The sequence below is a fragment of the Xiphias gladius genome, chromosome 22, assembly GCF_016859285.1.
Source record: "Xiphias gladius isolate SHS-SW01 ecotype Sanya breed wild chromosome 22, ASM1685928v1, whole genome shotgun sequence".
Taxonomy (NCBI): Eukaryota; Metazoa; Chordata; class Actinopteri; order Istiophoriformes; family Xiphiidae; genus Xiphias; species Xiphias gladius.
This window is the reverse complement of record NC_053421.1, coordinates 14,294,230-14,316,549: the sequence shown is the minus strand read 5'-3', so window position 1 is coordinate 14,316,549 and position 22,320 is coordinate 14,294,230. Positions and strand designations below refer to the sequence as shown.

The 22,320-nt window shown below is 39.2% G+C and overlaps 2 protein-coding genes across 2 annotated transcripts; one reads left to right on the top strand and one right to left on the bottom strand.

The window, feature by feature from the left end:
• The first annotated feature begins 764 nt into the window (after positions 1-764).
• On the top strand, positions 765-5,273 carry LOC120783795 (sperm acrosome membrane-associated protein 6). Its single transcript, XM_040117028.1, has 8 exons — positions 765-993; positions 1,165-1,251; positions 1,453-1,524; positions 1,850-1,990; positions 2,523-2,626; positions 3,802-3,958; positions 4,676-4,856; positions 5,162-5,273. Exons 1-8 carry the CDS (start codon positions 780-782, stop codon positions 5,238-5,240), a joined length of 1,035 nt encoding a protein of 344 aa, XP_039972962.1. The 5' UTR covers positions 765-779; the 3' UTR covers positions 5,241-5,273.
• Positions 5,274-17,087: 11,814 nt separating this feature from the next.
• has1 (hyaluronan synthase 1) lies at positions 17,088-21,171 on the bottom strand. The gene is made up of 5 exons (XM_040116992.1): positions 21,040-21,171; positions 19,343-20,045; positions 18,994-19,219; positions 18,727-18,859; positions 17,088-18,600 (listed from the first exon to the last, which is right to left on the bottom strand). Exons 1-5 carry the CDS (start codon positions 21,075-21,077, stop codon positions 17,925-17,927), a joined length of 1,776 nt encoding a protein of 591 aa, XP_039972926.1. The 5' UTR covers positions 21,078-21,171; the 3' UTR covers positions 17,088-17,924.
• Between the last annotated feature and the right edge of the window lie 1,149 nt (positions 21,172-22,320).

Genomic DNA, 22,320 nt, shown 5'->3' with positions numbered 1-22,320 from the left:
ATACAGGATGTGATGAGGCAGTCGACTTGATTTGTAGTCCCGCTCCCGCTTCCCCTTTCCCTGTCTCTGTCACTGTGTGTCCTCTCTTACCTCTTGCACCTTTTTGTCTTCTCAGTGTTTCTCCTCACTTCATTTTCTGTTTTCCTTAACATTCTTTCACTGCTACTTTTTAAATTTTCCGAACTCCACCAGGAAGAATGTCCACTTACCCTTTCTCACTGCTCACTATTCTATTGATTGTGTCATCCCTTTTGTTCCTTTTTTTTCTCCTCTATTTGGCCGTCATTCTCCGTCTCGCCATCCCCATACCACCAGTTAGACTTTTATTTCTCTTGGGTTTTCTTCTCGAGACGTTTCCCACTGTATCCCTCCACGTACATAAGCATCTAACTCCCTCTTCATCTGTCTCTCTCACCCCCACCGCCACCACCGCCACCTCCCTCCTTGGCTCACTCCATCTCTGTGCTCTGCAGTAAAACTGGTGCATTGAGGCAGCAGGAAATGGGGACTAGAGACAATAGAATGAAGGGAAGTATAGAGAGGAGTCTGTGATGCTCTCATTGCTAACCCTAGCATGTTGAGGAAACATGTGCAGAATACTTTCTTTTAATTTCATGTGGCATATGCACATCAAATTCATATTCAAGGCTTTATTTTTCAATCTTCTCCTCGAAGATAAAACCTTGGAACTTCCACATTGGTAGTCACTATGAGACCAGGATTTGAACAAAAACAGTTTATACAGAAACATTTGTTGAGTTTGATGCTCATATTGGAAAATGTGCACATCTGCTTTGTGGCTCGTGTGTTTTAGCTTGCTGTTCACCTCCTCTCTAAGCTGCTATCAGTGCTTTGTTGATGTGCAAGACAGTCTTCGTCTGTGTTGGGGTCACATTTCGACGGAGCACAATATTAGAAATGTTGACGCCTGCTTCAGGAAGCTGGAGCGTATATTCAACAACAATGAGATAGTGATTGAGGCTGGCAGAGTAGGTGCGGAAAATGATCTTTTTATGTTATTTTTAATAATTTTTCTTCAAGGAGAACATAATAAAATGTTAATCAGCTCTAAACAGCCATTTAAAAACAATTAGTGATAGAATGTGCAGTTGTATACAGTGAGGAAGCTGGCTTATACTTGTGTGATATGTGTCCCTCTTCCAGGTAAAGGTTATGACAAGCGGCTGAAGGAACTTTTGGATGCAGAGATCCTGCCCATGGTAGAAGAATTTGACCAAAAGCTGAATGACGGTAGCTAAACACCTGCTCTGATAGACACATAACGGCTGAAGTAAATGAGTCTTTAGAGTGTCAGAATTGCTCAGTAAGGTCAGAACAGAGGGGAGTTAGAAATGAGAGATTTCAAAATGATGCCCAATAGCACACAATTCGCAAGGATGAGTGGAACCAAATATTTCTGTCTTCCTCCTCCTCCTCCTTCCCATCTATCAGACACAGTGTATGAGGAAAGGTTGCAGACAGCGGCGGACAATTTCATCGCAGCTGCCTCCAAACTGCCTAGAGGTGAGACATGGTCTCGTCCCCTTTCCTACATCTTTTCATCCATAGTCAGGCCCATATTAGGTCATTACAGCTCCATCTGATCTGTGTACTCTCTCTGTAGAAAGCTAGTGACAGTCTTTCCGAAACTGTGGAGAATAAAGGAAGCAGTCAGGTTGAACTGACTCATGGATTTTGGCATTAAATCACGTCATCTGATTGAAATAAAATTTAGTAATCTGAGTTTACTGTCTTTCCTTCTTTTCCTAGTCTCTGGATGTTTCCCTCCATGCGGTTAGTGTCAATATTTGTTTATATTTCTCTTCAATATCATCATATCTGTTATTAGAAACAAGATATCTTTATCAGTATCTGTATCAACATATCAGCATTAGTTTAATGCCTCCATCAGGTTTTCAGAGTGCAGGTGCAGTATACAACTGTATTACCTGCCAATATGACTCCTGTGAATTCCCTCTCGACTGTCCAGGTGAGTATTAATAATAATCTGCCCAACATATCGGATTACTGATACTGTTACATCACAATTTTCAAGTAGGAAAAAAAGGTGTACTAATCCAGACTTGACACATCCTTACATAACTATATTTTCACCTTCATATAAGCATCTACTCTTGATCCTTGAAATGCTCCTCTTTTGATCCTTGAAATGCTCTTAGCAGAAGTCAGGATTTGAAAAAGAGACCGAGGCAAGGTTTTATTTCCACACATTATATCTTTTGCACAGAGCCCCCAAGGTACTGTTTAAGTCCTTGGCTTCTTTATGCAAGGTGACAGTTGACTCCCACACACGACGGTATTCATATCAACCCTGTACAGCACAGCCACTGTTTAGCATATCATCACTTTTACTCCACTCCTCAGAGACTGGGCTTAAGTATTATCATTAAGGAGGGCTCAGACTGCATGAGCTTCCCCCATGTGAATGTTATCTCTGTGTGCGTGTGTGTGTGTGTCTCTGTGTGTTTCTGCCTGTGTGGGTGGCTATATGTTTATTTCAGTTAAAGAAATTAAAGTAATGGAGAACAGCAGGAGCCGAATCTGGTGCAATGTGCCGTTTCACCTTCCAGACGACATCGAGGTAATCTGGAGGTTTGCAGAAGAGGTATGTTCGGCATATGGTGAACCAATCAGGTTCATTGCAGTATCTTTAAAGGAATAGCTCAACAATTTGGGCATACTGACTTTCTTGCTAGACTTAACGGAGAAGATCGATAACACTCTCTTACTTGTCTGGTAAATAAGGAAGTTGGAGCTTATCTTAATTTAGCATAAAGATTGTGAGCAGGTGGAAACAGCTAGCCTGGCTCTGCCTTAAGGTGAAAAGAAAAAAATACCTGCCTACCAGTAACAGATTTGTGAAGCGTGACTCCACTTGCCATATATTCATCAGTGTAGATTTATTGGCTCATGGGCACCCTCTTTCAGTAGATGAATGGTGCTGTGTAACTTTGCCAGTTCATGAGATAATGACAGGTTGCTGAGTTCAGCGCTAAGCAAAAATGTGACAAATTTATTACAAAATGTCCTCTGTAGGAACATGCTGATTTTGTGACTTATTGAGCTGTAACTACAAAATGTAGCAAGTGGATGCGAAGCATTTTACAGGGCTAAATTTCTCATATATCATGAAATAGCGCACTTGGTTAAAAAAAAAAAAACTAGCTGTGCTAAAACAACTTCATCTTTTACATGAGAGCTGTGTATGAGCCAGTCTCGGGAGAGCCGACTATAAACTAACCGGTCCATAAAATCTGTTACAATCCAGACAATAAATGGTTGCACAGAAAGACAAACAGGCCTCAAATCTATCATTGCAAAACCACCCAACACAACACAGCACAGAGTCAACGGGTTGCTTAGTGATTAAGTTACACAAGCACCTCTAAAGCTCACTAATTAAAACTTTATATCTTTATTTTAATCTGTGCAAGATATAATGTGCGAATTGGTGAGCTTTACAGGTGCTGGTAGGGGAATTTTGTTTACCTGTGGACAGAGCCAGGCTAGCGGTTTCCCCCTGTTTCCAGTCTTTATGCCAAGCTAACCTAAGCAGCTGCTGACTGTAGCTTCATATTTACCAATGGTAAATATAATGGTATCAATTGTCTCATCTAACTCTCAGCTCAAGAAAGCAAATTCCAAAATGTAAAAATATTCCTCTAACACTACGTAGTTCTTCTATGTCATATTAAATCATTCAGTCATTGCATTTGTACAGATTAGAATAAATGATCCCTGCCTTCAGTTCATGTAGGCTGAAAGTATTTATTCCTACAGGTGAAAACCCAGCAGCTGGATCAGTTTAAAGAAATGACTGCAGGGGTGGACAGGCTCTATTCTATCCCTTCGGCCAGCTTGCAGCACCAGGGCACCTACCTGTGTGAGATTTACTCAGGCCAACGCTCCATTCTGAGACAATACTACTATCTCACAGGTAATAAGATACACCATTTTTGGGAAGAATAATTTATGTGCTTAGAAGCATCAGATGCAGCGTTTTCGTACCTGAAGAAGATATATGAAATAGGGTTTGTCCTTATCGTTTAAGTGGTCAAAGGAATGTGGGGAAATGAATGCAAATTTCATCCATACATTTTGATCATGTTAAATGTTAACATCATTTTGGGTTGGTTAAATAAAATGTGTTTTCCGTGGGTACAGATTTATTTTATTTAAATCATTAGGTGTAATGTTTCCTGAGAGAACAGCTTAAAAATTGATAAATGTTTACATTAATCCATTGAGAAGAACTTCTTCAGGACACTGAAGGCAAAAGAGAAGCCTGAGCACAGACAAATTTGAAACACAAAATTGAAAATATGGAGAAAAACACCTATAAGATGTATAAAATACTGAATTTACTTAAACAAATTGGGCTAAATGGCTGTGCTACATAAAGTAAAACCACTGAAGCCATCAATGAAATTTAATGCAATGCTTACTGGGCTTTACTGTATTAAGGATACACTTTTACTTTTACATTTATGTTACTTTTTCTTATCTATTACTGTTATTTTCATAGGGAAACTATTAGAAATAATACACCTTTCTCAGTAAACATTTTTTTCTCCCAATTCCTTGACCGTCATCTTTTACTTAACATGAGTTCCAATCCTCCCCTGTATTCCCTCTCTTCGTCTCACTCTCTAAGTGACCCCCCAGGTTGTGGCAGGCCACACAGAGCTGCAGGAGATATTCGACCTGTCTCTGCTCTCAGGAGGGCGGTTACTCCCTGCGCCTGGTGGTCCTCCCTGCTGTCCTCTTCTCACTTCGCCACTGCTTCTCACAGTCTGTTTAACTGCATTGCTGCTGATGCTATTCCTCTCCCTGGGGTAAAAGAAAAAATATACACTCACACACACACACACACACACACACACACACACACACACACACACACACACACACACACACACACACACATATGTATCTCTCTCTCTCTCTCTCTCTCTCTATATATATATATATATATATAATATATATATATATATATATAAAACCCAGGCTAAGGTAATCTTCTATTTAATTTATTTACGTTTCTATGCTCTATATGTGTCACACTGTGCAAATAATAGTTTTCTTTGATGATGATGATGCAAACTTATATATAAACTTGATTTTTCTTTGTTTGTTTCAGGGTTCTGTATCGGTCATTAAAACCAGAGAAAACAAGTCTTTCAGAAGAAGCGGATAGAGATGAAGATTTAGGATTCTGAGAGTTCAAAAGCTACATATAGTGCAATAAAGGCATTTCAACCAGCCTTTGGTCTTTTAGAGCGTGTTAGGTCATGGCTTACAGAAAACCTGTGTGTGACTCCTTTCACCAATAGAGGGCAGGGTGTACATCTTAATCAGTGGTGTTTAGTCGACACTGTACTGTATGAACAAGAATAACTGCATTTATTTATTTATTTTTTGTGTCAGAAATTTGTGTCAGACAGTGGAAAGTGAAAGTGAAAGTGAAATTTTAGGTACTTTTTACGCTGCATAAACTACAAATTTCAATATTTAAATATTTTTATTTTTACTCGGCTAGATTTATGTGACAGCTGTAGTAACTAGTTACTCTGCATATTTTTATTTTATATACAAAAAAATTGGATAAGCTCATAGAATATGATGCATTATTGTGGACTGATTTGCCCACACTGTATACTGTACATGTAATAAGTAGATAAAACTAGCTGCACTTCAGCCAGCAACAACAAATTATCCAACAAAAAATGCTGTTAAGTCATAAGGAATAATAAACCACTAATACAACATAAAAATGAATTTAACTCTCTAAAAATGACCCTTCTGCAAAATTAATACTTTAACTTTTGATATTTTAAGCACATTTTGTTGATAACACAAATGTATTATTGCTACTTTTACTTAAAGTTACTTAGGTAAAGGATCTATTCATCTACCAGCTGTGTCAAAAACCTAATTTTAGAAAAAAAACAAGATTAAGTGCAATGAAGTGTTTAGGTTTGCCATGATAAATGGAAAAATGTCAATGTCATGCAGTTATTGTTTAATTTCAGATTCCCCCAAAACAAAAGTATTTTTAACTAGCATATCATAAATTGGCATGGTAAATATTCCCACCTTATTTTGTTTATCACCACAAACATGAAAAGTGTGAAAGTTCTTGTCAATGGCTGTCCGGATACTGGATATTTACTGAAATTTTAAGTGGTGCACAGAGAGTTTTCGGCTTAGATTCAGCAGCTACTCTGGCAGCCCGGGAAATACAGAGGAGTTAAAGTTATATAGTTAAAGTGAACTGATCTGGTGGGGTAATAATATTGATGATGATGATGCAGTTACAGTATAGCAGATGATATTGGGCCCTTCTGACAGGGTGGATGTTGGAGTGCATTTTAGCAGGAAGAGGTGTGAAAGCATGGTCATGGAAGGACTCCATAACCTGTATTAGAAGGAATGGGGCAGAGGGGAGTGAAGGGGAGTCTGGTCTTAAACATCAAGCCTTCAGCCAGGACAGGAAGCAGAACCTCTGATGAAAAGGGAGGATGGGGTAAAACTGACTAGACTGAGTATAAGTATTGTGGCCAGAGTTGCACAGTTAATGGCTGAGGAAGCCCTGGATCAAGAGTGCTGGGTAATGGACACAGTGACACCCAGTAAGCTGTGCTGATATGTAAAAAAAAAAAAAAGCATAATATATTATTATGAGCACCATAGTCAAACTGGCAAGATGGTTTAAAAAAAAAAAACATAAAAAACTTCCTTTGTTCCACTTGCCTGTGTGAAAGGATAAAGCCGACTAAAACAGTCAATCCTTCGAGTGACCACAAGGGGGCAGCAACACACACACACACACACCACACCACACCTCATTCCAGATATCACAAGAAGAAGTAGTCATCCCAGACATACTACAATATATTCAGCTTGAACTTACATTGAACTTTTTTGTTAGGTTTACATTGTGTCACATCGCTGTGGCCCAGAGAATATTTGGTTGCTAAAACAGAAACAAAAAAAAATCATACTGTATACTTGCCAACATATTCATTCCTAGAGTAAAGCCAAATGCCTCGCCCAAAACCTTCTGATGTGTCAGAGTCTGCCTTTGTGGATCAGGCAAGAGAGAACTGCAGAGGTCATTAAGCATTATGCAACAGATTCTACTCGTAGCCTGAAAACACCACTCCGTGTGGAAAAAATGGCAGAAATCACTGGTGTGTACTTTTGATCTTTTAGTGACTGCATACTTTGCTTCTCCTTCGAAACAGGCTGCACCTGGTTGCTTCAGATCAATGTGAATTCAACTCAAACACTCCAGTCTTTCTGTCACACTTACACAGACAAACAAAAAAGTATACATGATCACATGTACAGACAAAGGCATGTTCATATGTACATAAAATGAAACCCTCTACTACTATGGAGTCCTTGAAATGACAAATGTCAGCAAAAGGTTGTCTGGTGAACCAGGAGAATAAATGATTACATGAATAACATTTATCATCACATTTTTCCCAACATTTTCCATTTTCATTGTTGTTTATGTTCAGAGGACCTGCACTGACATTATTTTTGCATATGATACTGCCCCCTGTATCATCACTAGGTGGCAAAACAAACAAGCTATGGCTGCTATGGATGGGTAGACCTGGAGACCAGGAGGAAACAAACTAATATGTTTAAAACACAAAAGGCACCTTCATCAAAAACACTGTGGTGTACCTGACAGTAGGAGGCCTGTGGATGATGAAACATTGCTAGAAATACGGTGAACATTTTCTGAAACATACAGTATGTGTACAGTATATATATATATATATATACTTTATGTAGCTCCTCACTCTGTACATGTTACACTAGTCAGTGTAGTGTGGGAATTGTATTCAGCCACTAGGTACTGGTGATAAGAAAGGTCAAAGAGACCAGACATTTTGTTGTTGTCTGTCCTTATTTTTTTTATTAACTTCTGTCTCTTCGTTTTGTGTTTGCATCCCATGCAGCAGTGAAGCATTGCCACCTGCTGCAGGTCTTCTTTTATAAATGACTCCTCCAATGATTCCTTTAACCTGTGTTCACAGTTGATATTAAACGTGAGCGCCTTGAACTCTCGCCCTGACACTGACATACTGTATCTTGCTAAAATATATGGGCTCAAATTAGAGCCAATAAGATTTTGAGCTTGTAAAATGATGTTCACAAATAATTCCAAAGTTTGGACTAGTTGTAAATCAACCTTTGTAAACCCGTAAAATAAATCTGCAAGAGAAATTCAGGTTTGTACATGTGTAGAAAGGATTTGTTTTTGTAAAAAAAAAAAAAAAAACTGAGTAAAACTCGTGTGTGATGCTGAAGTTATAAGCAAGACTTTTGACCTTTTTAATACCTGAATCTGATTGGACGATGACAGTCAAATCACAAAGCAGAGTTTATTGAGAGGGCAGACCCTCATCTCCGCCTCAGGTCCTGAAAAGTGCAGTAGATTTTTAAGATGGACGACGGCACCGACTCTTCAGCATACCCAGGTTGGTTTACGTACATACACAGCAAATTAAACATTTAATATTATTTTCTACAGCATCATCAAAAATTATTAGACCCACCACCCTCTTGAAATTCTACTATACCTTTCAGGACCTGCGGCAGAGATATGGATTGATGTAGACTGATCACAAATACCCCAATCAGTCAATGGGGTATTTGTTTCTGTTTTAATGACAACTTTTCCTCTTCAGCCTGTTAGTGGTATTTGTTATTTCTGAGATTCGGTATGAGTAATGCTACAGAGCTTAATTGATTGTACGCAAAATAATTAAATGAAGAATGAATGAAGAAGAGTGCCAAATTTTTATACAAAATAAACAGTGTACATTTAACAGTCCAAGTTTAATATGGTATTCATGGCAGGGCTGTTGTTTAGTATTGCATTACATTGTATAAAGGTTCCTATTATTCCAGCCACTGAGAGCAGTGCCATATGTTTTTAAGTAAATACTATGCACCTTTTGTGACAGAAAACAAACATTTTGGAAGATGTAACTTCTAATGTGCTCTAAAAACAACACATGTAATGTTTTTATCCACCCCCAATTAAAGCCCCACAAAGATAACAGGCAGAGAAAAGACACACAGTCTCACTTATCATCCTGATCCAAATGATCAAATGTTTCAGATACATGCAGATCTACTGACAGAGTCATAAATTTTTGCTCTACTTTGCCAAATGTGTTGCTGGTGGTAATTTCTTATCCATTCTGCTGCTCAATAATACCTCATCTTTGAGCTTCAGAGTAAAATTTAGTTTCACTTAGGCATGAGAGTGAGATCACATGGACAACAGTCAGTAAGTCCCCAAAGAGAGAAGAGAACAGTGCAATTAAAGCTTGTACACTTTAATACTCAGTAAATTAGACACACAGCGGCAGACAGACATGTTACTGAGATGTGTTTTGCTGCAAAGTATTTTACTTCTTCTTTAATAGACACATAGTTGCTAAGAACCTCCTGTTTTGTTCTGATAACTGCAGAGCAACAGACTGTAATTGGGATTGGTGGTTCCAGGTACAAGAAGGAAATAACGAACAACTCAGGAACAGTTTGCCCTCAGGGGCATCATCCCACAACAACCCCTGCACTTTCCTTCAAACCAAATCACAGATTCTTAGTTAGAAAGGGACTCACACTACATCAAAGATTTCCACTGCAGGCTATGTAATTTAAAAAAAATAAAATCCACTTTTTAGGGGGATTTGGGGGATTTCACAAACACTGGTCATTAGTCTAGATCCCCCCCAAAGTACCAGTCATCCAACTTTAAAGGTTGTTGGTCTAAAAGTAGTCACATTTAAATAAACTGAGACTAAGGATACATCAATCAGCCTTTAAAATATATCTGCTATTTCTCAAATTTCTTTTAGGCACAAGCTGCTGCTTTTAGTGAAATGCTCTGACAAATATGTTATGAATTGCCTAAAATGTGGTACAGATATCGGTGGCTCTCAGTGGATGAATCTTGATGACTTGGGTGATCCCCCTGTCTTTCCTGTATCCAGCAGCAGGTCAAAGCTGTCAGTTAACCTGGGAAAGATCCTAACAGCAGCTTGATGGATGGACACAAAATACAATACAGACATTCCTGGTTCCCAGAAGATGTATGTTTTTCATCTAGCTAAAGACATTCCCTTCTCCCACAGGTGTACTTTTTAATCAGTGCTACTAAACTGAAATGGTGACCACAGTGAGAATTAAACCTGTTAAACATCATCATGTTGTATTTTACCTTCACCTGTCATGAACCTTCCACTGCGTCTAACATTTTAAGTGTGGGCTGCCGGCTGTTGTCCTTTGGGTTCAGAGTCCTGGCACTTCGGCAGTAGCTGTTTAGAGGTTGGAAAAAGCTGTGTGTGATGATCTGCACCAGTCTCCCCTTGAAATATCACAACAGGTCTTCATAAGATTGCCCTTCATGCATTGAGATCGCCTGACCTGCTAGAAAACATTTTAGCTTTAAACTTCAACATTGAAAGTCTGTCCAAATTTATTTCCAGCGCCAGTATAAGGATCACAGAGAAGCTGGGAATGATGCCTGCAACACAAACTTCTCATGATCCTAGGCACATTTTCATTGGTGGAAAGTAACCAAGTACCTTTACTCAAGTACTGTACTTAAGTACAATTTTGAGGAACTTGAACTTTAGTTGAGTATTTCCATTTTTGAGCCACTTTTTACTTCTACAGTAGGGAGGGAAATATCGTACTTTTTTCGTCACTATATAGCCTTTGTTACTAATTACGTTGCAGATCCAGATCGATAATACAAAATATAATCAGCAAATAATGATGATGTGTTATCATAGGCTAAGGTATCACTTTATTGATCGCCAGGGAAAAAATCACAAACTATCCAGCAGTATATGAAGTCAGTAAAATTAGCTCCACCACCACCAGCTGCAACATATTCACAGCGTTAAATTCCCCCATAGGTGAATGTGAAACAAACAATATGTGATAGTATGTGTGGTGTTGCTCTTTAGGCTCTATGGCCCTCAGCTCTAGTTCCTCTGCCTCCCTAGTGCTATTGGCTGGTAAATCTGGGGACCTGCAGCCAATCATAGCCAGTCCGAGGGCATATAAAAGCTGAGGCCACTTTTCCTGCTCACACCCAGAGCGTTAACATCTTACTTTCAAGCTACTGTTTCCCATTTTTTCTGCCTTAAAGCTACAAATATGCAAGTACTGGAAATCAAGCCAATGAAAGCATGAGACACACGCTCCGTTCCACTCTGGCCAGCACTTCACCTACATCCTTGTCATTTTGCTGTCTCAGCTGAAGCAGGACTCTGGAGTTTGCTAGCCTGTGAGTCAGCCACAGCGACGTCTTCCAGCAGTTAATACTGTACGTTGAGCTCGTCCTGTAAAAAAAATTTGTCACTCCAGGCAGACAGAAGACATCTGTGAGATCACAAATATACTCTTGGAAATACAATCCAGTGGTGGATACCTGGCAAAGACATTTTGATGTTACGCTGAAGATTGTTTAAGGAACATCATGGGACCAAAATACAGAATAACATATAGAAAGCTGAGATCACAAATGGAGCTATTTTAATGCTAAATGTTGCCAATATCAATAGCTTAGATAGAATATACTATTGATATAAATAATAACTCAACCCTTTCAACATACATTTTTTTAGCCTTTTCCAAACTTACTTAGGTGTCAAAATCACTGTTTTGTGACTCTACAGCTGATAGTGATGATGTACAGTGACAATGATTAGTCAGTGCCCAAAATCTCATTTTCTGCTCACAATTGAGTAAACTATTAATCTCAGCTATTTTGAGATTAATATGGATTCTTCCAGTGAAATCACTGTAAAGCTATCTATGATCAGTTCCTCTGTACACAAACAAGCTCTGCATCTCAAAAGGAGAAATCCACAGAACCTCGGAAGGCCTGAAAGATCATGTTTCATCTTATGTGTTTTATCATCTTTCTGGACCTGAGGAGCTCTTAGGAGTTTACTTCCTGAGGCGTTTTTGAGTTTAGTTTTCTTCATCAGATATCAAGTAAGAAGCCGACTGCCAACAAGAAAAAAAGTCTCTCTATGAAAACATATAAGCATCTTTGATTGGCTCATTAGGGCAAATTTGACTAAAAAAAAACAAAAAACCTGTAGATTCAGGTCGTCTCTGTTGTTTTGTTGGAGAACAGAGTGGCGCTTCTTTTGGGAAACCCTGCACTGCTGAGATTATGTGGATAAAAAGTGAGCTTGTCTATCGCTTTCACTGCCACTGAAGGATCAGTGACAGGTAATTACCAGATGACTCGCTGTCCGTAAAGCTCCGACAGAGTTTGGAAATCGCGCCAGTTTGCATACAAAGAGAGAGATGAGGATATGAGATTAAAAATTCACTTATTGATAAACACAAAAACTAACAGAGAAAACCAGAGGGAGACAATCACGCTAACACCACAGATGTTATTACAACAGTGGGAGGGAGGTTCTCCTGATACAGAGCTGGTTCTCTGTTAGAAATGCAACTAATCAGGACTCAAAATAAGAACTCATTATAATAATTTGACCGTAAATACTGTAAGTACCAAAACAGAGAAGTTGGGAATGGAGGGGTAAAGGAATATTCTGTGGTACTTTACCACAGGTACTGCAAGATTTTACAACATGTTCTGTACGTTGCCAAATGTTTTGTGATACAGTGCTATAGAAAATGTGGTGTTTTCTTTTTTCCTGTGCTATTCCTGAGTGCAGATTGGCATATGCGATGTCAAACATAATGTATAAAGTATGATCTGCAGTCTTAAGTAAAAACAGATTTTACATTAAATGAATTATTCAGAACTAAAGTGATATCAGGTAAATTAAGCAATTATAGATCATTGAACTTTATGACTAATTATGGCTTTAAATATAAATGTGTTTCAATAAACACTGAAATAAATGAAACCAATATAACACAACAGTTTGAATATGGGTCCTGGAAATTCCTTATATATCTGCTAGTAGTATATCTGCTACTGTCCCTTTCCTCTTCTCTTCATGAGGATTATTATTATTATTATTATTATTATTTGAACATTAAAAATAAAAATATTATGTGTGTATATTGAAATTCATACATTTACCCTTAGATTTAGGTTTATATCCCGACAAGTCAGCAGTGTGTAGTACATCTATGGTCCATTATTATACAGTGTGTGGCACATTCCTTCAAAGCCGGCGGCATATGGCACATTTATGGTAGATTACTATGAACCCTGTGGTGCATTACCTCAGACAGTGCAGTCTGTGGTATACCTGCTTTTACTTTTTATGTGGTACTGCAACGTCATGTCACAGTAACATTTTCCAGTACCACAACTTTCGCAAGGGTTTACGGTTTGTTCTGTAAATCTGGAACCCACAGAATCACTGTACAAACATCCCAGGCAATACACACTGTATTGTACAGATTTGGGTTTGGAGTTGCTGAGAATGACATTTCACTTTTTGTGTTAACCTTCAAATTTGATCTTGACTTATGTCTGTTATACAAGCTAATGCAGGTAAAAGGTGAAAACGCAACACTCTGCACTAGCTCAATAACTCTTATTTTATAAGAATCCCGTTACACTGATTTTGAAATGCAAGGTAGACGAAGAAGGTGAGATTTTAACACTATAAGAACTTGTTTACCCTTAAACTATTATAAATCACACTTATTTCTCCTGAGCTTTGAGAGATACGCTGTGTTTCTCTTTAAGTAAATGATGTCTCATTGTTGGAGTAAACGCATTGTGAGGACAGACTGGGATCTGCGAGTTTTATAAAGCACTCGGGGAGTAGCTAAATATAGTCAGACATGACTAAGCACTCAGCTTGTCATGTAATGGGCAGATTGCTTGTATGTTTTCCTCTGGCTTGCCCAGTTGCCAAGACAACCAGTGATACGTTGCGACAAACTTCCAGTAGGGTATGTGAACTCTGCTGATGTGAAATTGTATCTGAATTATTTTCGTGGATTACTTTGAATTATAGTAACCCTTTTAAATCTTTCTTTTCTCTCAGAATTATGTGTAGATAAAAGGTATAATTTTTTTTTGTTTAGCCTGTAACTTTGAACTGTTTGAGATTTTCATTCATGTTTGTAACACTGTACACCCATCACATCATGGCCAACTTATTTGCTTGTTTAGTTGCAATATATCATAATCTGAACACACTTTTGAACACTGTAAATAAGATATTCTATTGTATAAAATATCATTATGATGTAAATTGACCTCAACAAAGTTTATGATTACTACAGCCGACCTTATACATGTGAAAACTTTTTTGTTATCCCGTTGTGTTTTCCTGCCTGGGGTATATTTGTCACACACAGTATCTCACGCAAAAATGATCTGATTTTGATGAGGGAAATAACTGCTCCATTTTGGTATTTTCAAAATTACACTGACTTGTATAAAGAGTACACTACTGCATTTCTTTACCTGTTAGATTTTGTAAGAAGTTGAGGTAAAAATGTATGTGCAATGAATTCACATATTTTGGTGTCTGATGATCATCTTCCAGCTCCAGTACGCGCACGCATTCCAGTGTTAAAAAATATCTGACAAGCCCAAAGGGGAACTCCAGTTTCAGCTCAAGACGTTTGGCTCCGATTCATCCATGCTGTGACTTTAAAATTTTGGGAAAAGCTGTGGGATCTGATTGGGGTCTGCTGGTATGCGGCTTTAAAGTGTGTGTTTTTGCGCAAGTTCCAGTAAATGATGGGAGCTCCACCAGTATGAGTATGCATGCTGCAGATGACCATGAGTTCGTTGGCCAAAAGCCATCACTACCATCTGGGTGAACACTGTAACTTAATTTGTCCAATTACTTTGTGCCAAAAATAATTAAACGATCTAATGGAATTCTCAATTCTTATTCTAGGTATTGGTTCATTCTCACATCTCTACCCCATTTGGAGGATTTTTTTTTTTCTGGAATACACAGAAGAGTAAAAATAAAAAAATAAAATGTAGACCATAAATCCATAGTGGGAAATACTGGATTGGTAATGGCAAACATAAGCACACCAACAAAAAGTGAAAACAAACTTGTAGAATGTTGTTTTATTGTATTGTTATGTTGAGCAAAAATAAGTAATTGTTTACAATGATACATTATAAACATTGATTTCCTCTTATCACCCACAGCATTGGCAATCTGTTAATTTAAGTACATATCACAACCACCGCAGTGGTTCAAACTCTCAAAAAGAGTTTAGTGCTGAAGGTGACACAACACTATGTGGCTCATACTTCTTCTGCTTCCCATTTTCTGCAGATCAAACGTACACCCCGATATGTGTTCCAGCTGAAACTTTTCCTCTGTCCTGATCTCTGGGAGGGAGGCCCAGACAGGGTGGGGGAGGACAAGCTAATTGAAAACAGACAAGAGGGGAAGTGATGTTTGGCTTCGTCAGATTTTTGGTTGGCTCCTAAAGTCTTTTCTCTCCTTTCCCTGACTCATTAAGGCTCTGTAACTGTACAGAAACTGTTTTTTTCTAGTAAAGCACCTCAGAGATCTGAGATCCGCATTGGGTAGTTTACAGTTGGGGGCAGAATATCTATGGTAGAGATGGTGTTATATAGACCAAACAATAGCTATCACTGTGTAATCTGATGAGTAATGTTGGTGCTGCTCTTAAGGAAATTAAGACACTTTTACTCATGTGAGAAAATATTCTTGGCAGCCAGACATCTGCTGTTTTAGCCACCACCAGAGGTCTTGATTCATTGACAAACTGGTAGATAGACAGGCAGATGGTGTATGCTGTGTAGTACCAAAAGTATTTCCTGATGTTCCCAGTGGTCCTGTGTTCATCTAGTCATTGTCTACAGTTTTAAAATCCTCTCCAGTTTTTGGGAAAATGCCTCTGTTTGGAACTGATATGTGACGTAACCTAGTATGTGGCTTGACCATCCTTTATCTGTTTGATTCTCCGCTACTCTCTGTTCTCACATATACAGCATTTTAACACAGCCAAATTCCATATAAAGCTGTTGTCAGACAACGGAATAAGTATGAAATAGCGACTGAAACATGGCTCATTAAGATTACATGTTAACCAGCAGTCACTTCCAAGCCATTTCCAAGCTCCTGCTCTGCACTGATAAAACCCTGATTTTATAACTACAATGTCGTCTAACAAAATCACCATACACATAAGTTAAAAACGACTGCGCTCTGATTTTGACTGGACTTACCTGTAAAATTATCACTCAGAGAGAAAGTTAGAAGGTCAATCAGGTCTATGTTGCTGCCGTGCATTAAATGACATACATAGAGAGGTGTGCCTGTGGAGGGAAGGCCCAACCTCACGCTTGCAGGGGAAAACTTGTAACTCTCTTCTAAAGAAAGTAGCTAAGGTTTGTCCAAAAATCACTAGATTTGTCGCTAGGTGCTTTTGTGAAGAAAAATCACAAAAGGGGTGTGAATAGTCAGTAAATCTAATGACAAATGCACTAAATTGGTAAATCTGCCAGTAAATGCCCCCCTGATGAAACAATAGCCACTGTTTACGCCGATTCCTTTTGAAAGAGCAGCGGGAAATGGGGAAGCTCCAACGCTCGGCCGGCCGACCAGTGGTGTAACATCAGTACTAGTGACAGCATTTAGCTGACCAATGGTGTAACTTTATCACTCACTCACTCACTCACTCAGTCAGGGTAATTCGAGATCACAGTTCTTCACAATGTCATATCATTAACTTGAAGGTGATTACAAAACTTTTGTGGCTGGCTGCCTTATTCTAAGCACTCCTTACAACATCCTGAGCATGATACTGATACTGACCATGTCCAACTAAATTTACATAATATTTACTCACCTTAAATCGTAGACCCAATAGTCATAATGGAATATTTTTCTATTACGTTCCTTATACATTTTATTGTAACATATGAACTGTTTATGAAAGGATTATGAACATAAACAATTCTAAATTTAAATTTTAAAATACTTTTTTTGACTTTTCCAACATGTAAATTTATTCTCAAAAAACACCATCATTTCCATAAATACATTACACAAATACAAATTACTTATTACATGAACGAATGAAAACTCCTCATCTCTGCAACATCAACCCCATTGTTTCATAAGCGACTCCATGCTTTGACCCTCAGCCAAAGTATCACTATCATTGTCCAGTTTTCTCACAGAGGTAATGTATCTTTTTTTCTGCTCCTATATTTTTCCCACAGCACAGTACTATAACTGCAATTTTCTATATTACAAGTAAATCTGGAATGCTGCAGAAAGTGCTGCCTAGGATCCAGTGCAATAACAATAACAGTGATACAGTGATTGTCACTAAACTGGCACAGTCATGCATCCATAAAATTTTATTCTTTGTGTTGTTAATGTAATCTACATACACACACGTTGACATACCGTCTGAGTATTTTTAAAATAAACAAACCCCAGACTCCTTACCCATGCCCTTAATACAAAAATGTGAATTAAGTAGCATTCATCCTGTCTAGATATCATGAAAAAATATCTGATATAAGGCCATCTCTTCCATCATCAACTGACAAAGAGAAACCTGAGAGTCTCATGGGCCCAAAAGCCCTCAGTACAGTTTAAGTTAAATGTGCAACAACATCTCCATATGAGTCAAACATTTGTCCTTATATATTAGTGATATTTTGGTCACTTGTTAAAAATGCTTTGGTAATACAGATGTTTTCTATTTCAACAAGTTATAAACACAGTTAATCCCCTTTGGTTTAGCAGCTGCATGACACGCCCCTGTTCATCAGTTACTACAATGTGAGACAAAATAAATAAATGAAAGCAAAGGAATACAATAAGGTAAATGGTTGGATTCAAAGAAAACAACTTCTTCCTCCTAGTTCTTCACTGGACACTTCGGACCTACACACTCACTGTGTATTTTTGGGCCTGTTTCCTGCATAACCTGCGGAACCATACCCAGTAGAGGAACATCATAAGCAACCAGTAGCATGTGTAGGCCGCGCAGCCAAAGATTAGATACTTAGTTTCTAGTATCTTGGCTGGAGTTAACCAGTCCAGTTGACTCTCCTTGTAGACTGTGTAACCAAGCCCACCCAATAAAATGGCTGCCCAAATTGAGAGAGGGAGGAGGGGGATGTAGTTCCCTACCATCTTACGCCTCCCTGATGTCCCCCAACTGCTTTTGTTCATGGTGATAATGGCAAAATACTTAGCAGGCAGCAGGCTGGTCATGTACAGGGCTGAGTACAGGGACATGAACACCATCACCATGTCTCTGCGCAGGATGCAGGCGTAACAGGCTTTCACAAGTCCAATCAGCTGGATGCAGCACAGGATCCAGAGGATGTCCCACAGCGTGCCGGTCCAAAACAGCTGGATAATGGTGGCGGTGACAAAGAAGGGGAAAATACCTGAGATGATGGACTCATAGGTCATCCAGAGGTGGTGCTTGTGCCACCACATTGCATTGTAGAGCCACTCACGGAAGTAAGATTTTGTCCAGCGAGTCTGCTGGTTGAGCCATCGCAGAAACTGAGCAGGTGTCTCCGTGTAGCATTTGGAGCGGGCTGTGTATCTAAAGAAGATGGCAAAAAAAACAAAAAGAACTGTAAGACCTTTCATATTTGACATTGTAATATCAACTGAGGTTTACTGAATCCTGTGTAATTTCTGTAAATAATAATGTTAAGAGGTTTCTTACTTTGTGGCGTAGCCCATGCTTAGCATTCGATTGGTGAGATGTCGGTCGTCACCAAATGTGCAGTGAGTTCCCAAAAACGTCTGATTGTACCAAGACTCCAGAAACTGCTGGAGGAGATCATTCCTGTACAGACCTTGATGGAGCAATTCAAGAAACCACAAAAACAAAAGAAATATTAATTACAATGAGTTACAATCCTGCATTTAAGCCATGACTACCGCCGCTTCCTTGACCCACTTGACCAAAGAGAAAACACTTTTTTCTTACCCAGAGGCCCACTTATGCAGGACACACAGTTGAAGAAGGACTGGCAGGACCTCTCGATGTTGAAGGCCATCCAGTACCTCAAACTGCTCATGAAGCTGATGTATGAGTCTTTCAGGTTGAGGATCATCACATCTCCTCCCACAGCACCATACTTGGGGTTACTCTCCAGCACCTTACACAGCTCCACTGTGGCCAGAGGGTCCAGCTTAGTGTCTGAGTCACACACCTGGGGAAAGAGAAAGAGATTCATGTCATCAAAATTGTGCAACATTGTAATATTCTTTTCATAAAACTTAACATAAAACTAAATTTAGGAATATACAGTAAATGAGAAAATAGAAACAGATACCTGTATATAGTCAACTGATGATCCAAGGGCTTTAAACGCTGTGTACATCACCTCCCGCTTGCCGCCCCATTTCTGCATGATGCACACACACCTCTTGCTCTGGATCAAGCGTTCGACCTCTTTTCGCTGTGGATCCTCTCCTATAACATAATCATCACCCTCTCCTGGGCCCGTTGCTGTGGCCATTTCCACATCCTGCTGGGCCTGGGTGGGGTCCCATGTATGGTAGTTGTTCCTCCACACATAACAGCCAGGATCCTGGTCCAGAAAAACCTCTCTGAACATGTCCATCATATATCGGTCATCGTCTGAGTTCCCGTCTACCACCATGATGATGCGCAGCAGCTCAGGAGGATACTTGAGAGCCCTGATGGAGATGAGGCACTCTCTGAGATAGGCAGGGTCCTCCTGGTAAGCCGATATAGTGAAGCCGATAGTTTTGGCAAAGGTGCACGGGTCTGTGAGGGCTCTCATTCGCCGGTGTTCGATGAAGGCAAAGAAGTTTTGGACCAACACGTGCAGAGAGAGGAGTAGTCCATAAAAGCCAAAGGAGATGATTCCATACATGGAGGTCACTAGTTGGAAACCCTCAACATAGGCCCAAACCATCACACCCAGGATCAGCAGAGCAAAGAAGAAAGTGAGGACAGCGCGGATTACTGAGCCCAGCTTCTTCAGTAAAGGTTTCAGCTCCATTGTGTTTCTTTACCATAGAGACATTTAAAGACAACACATATTAGTATGGCTTGTATGTGCAAAACAGATGGATTCCTACTGGTTCTAGTCATACAAAAAATGTACACAGACAATCATGGTAGTGTGGTTTGGAAAAAGGGTTTATTAAATGGAAATAGCTGTTTTATGTGGACTTTTGTAAGATATGTGAACAAGCTGTTCAACCTGGAATAAAACACAGATGTCAGGCTTACAAGTGGTTAAGCTCCCCTGTATTTATTATTAAAAGTAGCAAGACTGTCACTTCAAGAATGTGTATCGCTGCCAAATAAGCCCTGTAACTATTAGTGTGTAAAAACACACTAATAGTTACATAATGATATAATAGCAGTAATAGCCGACATAGTGTATCCAAAAGACTTTTTCATAAGTTATCCTTTTTTATTTGATTCTATTTACTCATTTTAATGTATTCAGTGATATTTATTCTAAATTACATTTTGCTCAATCTTTTATAGATTCTTATGTGTACAAATTTAAAATACTGCAGGTTAGCTACAAGGTGAGCTTCAATATCCCACACTCCGGCAGAAACAAGCACAATACCTGATTGCTACAGAAAACTGGAGCTGACCTATTAAAGCTGCTACGTACGGCCGGAAGTATCTACCATCTGTGCTTATGAAAGAAAACCACTAATAAACAACATAATAAACAGATAAGAGACTAAATGAATGTAGCATAAATAAAAGCATAAAAAAAAACTTACCAGAAATCTGAAATCAGTTTGTATTTAAGTTCGAATTTTTTAAATCATATAACCATCAATGACATGACACGATTCTACAGGAAGCATCTAGTTTTTATTTAAAATACAAACTTTTTTTTTTTTTTTTTACATATTCTTATAAATATCAATGATTTTTTTTTAGTCTATTAATAATTCAGCAATAGAAAAAAAACTCACTAAACGCATGATAACGTTTTTTTTTTTTTTTTTTTTTTTTTATCTTTAACCCTACCTGATGTCAGTTCCCCTGGCTTTAGATGTGCGAGGCATCCACACGGTGTTCCTCTTGTCTGAAAACTTGCTCTGAAGTTTGTTGACTTTATAGACTTCTAGGTTGAGGACGTGATGGAGCCACGTGCGCGCTTTTTAAAATCTTGGGACTTATCACTTACGCGCGCCCCCGCTGACTCACCCGTGAGTCAGGAGCAAGGCGGTGGTCCCACCAGTGCAGACGGCTGCTTTGCTTTTTTCTTTTACCACGGAGATGTAGAGTTTGTGACGCCCCACACTGTCTCCCAGAGAAAGAGGTTCCAAAGCTTTTGGTGGCAGGAGCTTCAAATAGACACGGTGGAGACCTGGCAAGTGCGCTCACTAGAGCCCAGACCTCCGCTAAGGCAAATGTCAAAGAACATAAAACCAGACTTCAGGCAAAAAAAAAAATCAAATTTACAGTAAATGATCCGGATCTGCCCCAGAATTTAATGGATTCTTCCCTGACCCATGCCCCATCCCACCACCAAGTTTGGTGCAAATCGGCTCAGTACTTTTTGCGTAATCCTGCGGATAAAACAAACAAATAAACAAACAAAGACGTGTGATTACATAACCATCCGGTCGATCTTGGCCATTTTAAATTAGACCACCCATTACTTTAAAAAAAATATATATATATATCTAATCTACCAGGTGCACCTGAGAGATACAGAGGGGGGATAAATTAAAGGGAAAACCAACATGAAGTTGGGCCAGCATGAGCAGCCAGAGCAGCCTCGCTGCTCCTCTGCATTGATCCTGCAAGTCTCTGCAACTCTACTGGAGGGATGAACACCATTCTTCCAAAAGATGCTGCCTCATTTGGTGTTTTGATGATGGTGGCGGAGAGCACCGTCTAAGACGTCGGTCCAAAATCTCCCATAGGTGTTCAGTCGGGTTGAGATCTGGCGTCTGCGAAGGTCATGGCGTATGATTCACATCATTGTCATGCTCATTAAACCATTCAGTGACCCTTCGTGCCCTATGGATGGAGGCATTGTCATCCTGCTTCTCCGCTCATTTTTCAGGTTTTCCCTTTAATTGGTCAACCGTCTGCATATCCTTGTACAAACATTATTAGAAATGGAGTCCAGTCAGTAGTTCAAAAGATTAAGTTCTGAAGAGGAACGCTTACTCTGTTTTGGCAGAAACTTTGCAGCCACGGAAGAGAATGTCGAGGTATTCAATCACATTAACCTTGAGGGAGAAAAAGGTTAGAAAACCTCAGAGGCTGCGATCAAGTTTGTCCACAAGAAGGATG

Bases quoted from the DNA above. Each gene is read 5' to 3' on its own strand.
- LOC120783795 (XM_040117028.1), top strand. From the start codon at position 780: ATGTGCACATCTGCTTTGTGGCTCGTGTGTTTTAGCTTGCTGTTCACC. The intron at 994-1,164 runs GTGCGGAAAATG...TCCCTCTTCCAG, and splicing joins GATTGAGGCTGGCAGAGTAG to GTAAAGGTTATGACAAGCGG. The intron at 1,252-1,452 runs GTAGCTAAACAC...CCCATCTATCAG, and splicing joins TGACCAAAAGCTGAATGACG to ACACAGTGTATGAGGAAAGG.
- has1 (XM_040116992.1), bottom strand. From the start codon at position 21,077: ATGCCTCGCACATCTAAAGCCAGGGGAACTGACATCAG. The intron at 18,860-18,993 runs GTAAGAAAAAAG...TGCTCCATCAAG, and splicing joins CTGCATAAGTGGGCCTCTGG to GTCTGTACAGGAATGATCTC. The intron at 18,601-18,726 runs GTAAGAAACCTC...CATCTTCTTTAG, and splicing joins AGCATGGGCTACGCCACAAA to ATACACAGCCCGCTCCAAAT.